Consider the following 4,651-nt stretch of genomic DNA (forward strand, 5'->3'; position numbering starts at 1 on the left):
TGCGTATAATATATTATTAATAAAATAAATATATATTAATAAAATAATAATATATTAATAAAAAACTTCTACAAGTGTTCAAATATTGTTATTTGTTTCTGTAAGCAGAAACGAAACTGTTATTTACTAATTGTTGATTTCGATAATACTCGTATCTGTATTATGAATTGAGATAATATTAGGACAGTTTTATCAAGTTATTTTACACCATCAATTGTAATAATATTGATAAAACGATCATTCCAAATAACGTATCTAGTGTAATTAATTTAACGTAAAGGAGTCATCACAAATCACTGAATATCGATCCGTTGTTCATGTTGATCTCAACACTGTATAATATGAAACGCACAGTTTTATCACCTGAAATATACCAATATTGTTCCAGCGAATGCGGCGTGATTATTGAAGATAAGACTATTAATACATTACTTCTGAAAAGCTTTCCATGTTCAACCGTATTAAACCGCCAGCAGTTAAATAGCATGGAGTTAGACTTCGCCGCAACGCTAATAAGTATAACGCTTGCGTTTTTGGATTCGTGTTGTACCATAATGCCTCGTATCTACAAATTTCATTATAATCTATAAATTAACATTATATTAATACAAATTAACATTATACTAAATATAAACATTTCTGTCGCATGAACAACTATTCGAATAAACGAAAATAAGTTAGAAATTTTCTGTTTTCATAAGCCAATGGCAAATATTATTTTATTTTTATCTTAATTCTAAAAGCTATTATAAAGGACAATTTAGAAGATCACAAATAAATAAAAGAACTAGCAAATTGCTTAAAGTACTTTAAATTATATATGTAGTCTAGTAATAATATACATAGCATAAGCATAATCTGTACTTCTTTTGCAAGCAGTTGATAATTCATGCAAGCAGTTGATAACACTACAAATAATGGAAGGAAATAAAGTTGTTGTTGAGAATTGTGGATCTTAATTGCCGAAATAAAAGTAAAGGAAAACTAAGATTATACTTAGAATTTATATTAAAATAGTTTTAGATTTATTTAATAAACGATTTGCAGGATCTTCGTCGATATACATTTGTACGCGTCTCAGCACTCTCTTTGTCTCACCATCTTCTATACTACGCCAACGGAACAGTTACATTTATCTGTTTGTCGAGACGCTGTGCACACACATGCTCCCATACACTCATACTCACATATGTGTGTCACTACTACACGGCTAATCTAGTCTAACACAAAATTGTACATATCTCAATAGTTTTCATAATATGTATTATACTCACATTGCATCATAAATCTCATCAGACGAATTTATGATGAACTGTCCCTGCATCGTTAGACAGAACAGATGCAAGAACTGAATCACCAGAAAGCTGATAAATTTGTAAAAATCCACACATATTTCCATCGTAGCGATCTAATTTCAAACAATCGACAATCTATTGATAAATCATGTTCAAAGATATAAAGTCGATTAAAAGAAGCTTACCTGTGCCATTGTAATACTAACGCACAAGACTACTATGCCCATACACATAAAAAGGTATGTAACGTGTGTGCTCTCGATTTTTTCCAGAAACCTGTTTCACAAGTAAAATTAAGAAAAACGTTTCTCGGCAACAGAAATCTCCGAAAAAGGAGCGGGAAAATACATGATTAAAAATGGAAACCTAATAAATATAGTAATATATATAAAACCTAATAAGAATAGTAATCACTTTAAAAATTATGAGAAGGTTAATTTTTGTTTAAATGGAAAACAATAATCACTAAATATTCATGAGATTTATTAAATACTGAAATTGTAAAACATATCTATCCATTTCAATGTTGACGATTGTTGAAAGTATAATTGAGTATTGAAAGTAACCAAAAACAATCTCTGTCATCTATAATGATTACCAGTAAATAAAAATAATTAAATCATTTATCGTAGTTATTCGTAACCAAAATCATTGAAAGTAAAATATGAATTCTTATACCATAAATTTTTCAATTTAGATTATAACATTTGTATTCGCTGGTTAATATGTACTGACATTATTGCTCGCTGGTGCGCCTGTATGGAGAAGCGTACTCTTTCATATGTCTCCTTCGCCTTCTTTTCGGAATCCTTTGTATTGAAAGAAAGGTCGTTGATTGCATTTTTGTAGCGGTATCTAAAAACATGCAATTTATTCAATAAAATTTGGAAAATGGAAGAAATTTTTGATTTGCTTACCCCGTCACAGTCAACAATCCGCAAGCATGCTGCACAAGGACCATGTAACAAGTATCGCAACCGATGAACACGATGAGCACCACATATATAGAGAGGCCCAGATACATTTGAATATAATAGTAATATTTGCGGTCATCTTCGACAAAATAGTAAGCTGGTATAGTGTATAACATTGGTGATGATGTATTGTGTGGTTTCATCATGTGCACCAGACGCGCCGTCCACGGTAATTGTAAGAAAAGGAATGCACATATGCACGCGTTTACTGAAAGCAAATGGTTGCTACCTTAATTCATTATAGGTGTTTATGCATATACGTACCTATTGTGGCAAAAACGTGTCGAAAGATAGAACCTAAACAAATGTTTGTTTCATTCTCGAAATTGTAGAATAAATGCTATACTTTGAACAGTTTCTACTTTTACATATGATGTTAATTTCGTGCATTTTAGCACCTTTAAATTTCCCATAAATGCATAAACATTCGCAGTCTATTAATTAAATTATAAAATGTAAAATAATGAACTCTAGCATGGACAAACTGTACCCATTTCTATATTCCTTTCAAGTTTTTCATTTTCTAATTAAAATATTACAAAGCACCATCAGATTGCCATTTTTTGTGTGTTTCGCGTTGAAAATTGTAACGTTTTTTAATATTAACGTTTCAATTTTGCTTATGTATTTATTATGCAACCGCGGAGATGTTGTTTTGGTTGTTTGGTTGTTTATATATATATAACTGTTAGCCAGATCTGTTCATGTTGTAGTCTAACGAGATTATCGACTAAAATTGCGATTGACTTTTTTAAGTACGTATATCGACTTACCAAAGTAGAACATCGCAAGAATGCTTCCTCTATTAGCGTATGTGGCCATAATGGCAAATTCTTCTTCCAAACGATTAATTGCCCAGTCCTCGGACATGTCATTCAAAAGGGACTTGAGCTATAATATTTGTGAGGTTGGTGTGCAAACTAGAAGAATCTTGTGATTGGCAAATATTTGCTTACCTTCTTTGCGTTCAGAACATAGTTACCATGTTTTATGATCATGAGAAATCCCGCACCTATTAAGGACGACTGCTCTATCACGACTTCCAAACTGCCTATATGTATGACTCTCGCTACCTTGAATTGAAATCAATGGTATATCCTTAATTATTTGTAAATAGTACTTGTATCTATTATTAATAAAGGCTATTATTAAGAAAATCGCGATAATGCTATTTAAATTTTTTTAGTTTAGAAACCGGACATTTGAATTTCAAAGAAATTAAGTATTTTATAAGTATTTATTATTATTCATGATTTTATTAAAAGAAACAACATTCTTTTTCAAACGAGATATTGATATCAAAACAAAATTCGCAAGGTGTGAAGTTTCGGTAATGATTGCATTTAAGAGTTAATTATGTCTTTCTAAAATTATTTAAGGACTCTAAGAACTTTTTACATGATCGTCCAGGGCTCTTTTTACCATGAAGCTTTCTTAAAATTGAAAGTTATGTTTTGAAATGTAAAAGATTAGGACTATCCATGAATTTTATTTACATTTCATATCGGTTAAAACAAAGGAGCAATGGGAGGTAATTTAAGTCAATATCGTTGAATGTTTCATTATGATGTTGTGTTGTGAATGTTAGTGGATTGCGACATAAATTGATAGACGTGTACCTGTACAATGATAGACGATCCCATAGTAATATACACCATAGCCCATAAAATGAATTTTACTTTATTTTGATCTGGCCAAACCCCATTCAGTTTCGCGAATATTTTCGTTATCTTTAAGAATCGCGCCTCTAGTGTAGCTCTATTCATGATGAAAGTTCAGTCTCAACTAACTAAGTCTGAACACTCGACATTTCTGTAAATCATTACTGTCATACTGTAAATGGAACCTTTTAACGCACATGAAAAATATATCTACGATAAAGTGCTTCTGTCCTTAACTCACTGTCAATCATACGTCACAAATACAATGTATGTGTTCCATATACATCATGAATATTTAATCATTACATTTGGAGAAAGAACTAGCAGGTACCCTCGTTATGCGTATGTACTTCTTACATATATTATGTATGTCACAGATGTTGGAAACGAGAGATATCTAGATACACAATTGTACATCGACGACATAGAGTTTTAAAGATGATGTGAAAAGCAAAATACTGTAATATAAGTTGCAACAGACCAACGAAGACAATGAATTTGAGAGTGTCTAATTGTTTTCATAAAATTAATAATCGTAACTGTATTTTGTGTTAAAAATTTGTAGAGTAATGAGCAAATTCGATAATAAATGAACGAATAACTACAATTATGTACATTTCATTGGTATAATTCGTAATAAATTATGTTTCGTCATGTTCTACAACCACTTTCATATAACAAATATTTTAATTAACTAACATCTCGCACAAATTATGTAATT

General features: G+C 30.7%; 1 protein-coding gene across 1 annotated transcript; it reads right to left on the reverse strand.

Moving 5' to 3' along the window:
* Nucleotides 1–269: 269 nt before the first annotated feature.
* LOC117240531 (odorant receptor 13a-like) lies at nucleotides 270–4,041 on the reverse strand. Its single transcript, XM_033506552.1, has 9 exons — nucleotides 3,889–4,041; nucleotides 3,226–3,342; nucleotides 3,043–3,160; nucleotides 2,213–2,477; nucleotides 2,031–2,150; nucleotides 1,481–1,571; nucleotides 1,275–1,408; nucleotides 433–565; nucleotides 270–363 (listed from the first exon to the last, which is right to left on the reverse strand). Exons 1-9 carry the CDS (start codon nucleotides 4,033–4,035, stop codon nucleotides 316–318), a joined length of 1,173 nt encoding a protein of 390 aa, XP_033362443.1. The 5' UTR covers nucleotides 4,036–4,041; the 3' UTR covers nucleotides 270–315.
* Between the last annotated feature and the right edge of the window lie 610 nt (nucleotides 4,042–4,651).

The sequence above is a fragment of the Bombus vosnesenskii genome, unplaced genomic scaffold (genome assembly GCF_011952255.1).
Source record: "Bombus vosnesenskii isolate JDL3184/JDL3185 unplaced genomic scaffold, Bvos_JDL3184-5_v1.1 scf7180000014758, whole genome shotgun sequence".
Lineage (NCBI taxonomy): Eukaryota > Metazoa > Arthropoda > Insecta > Hymenoptera > Apidae > Bombus > Bombus vosnesenskii.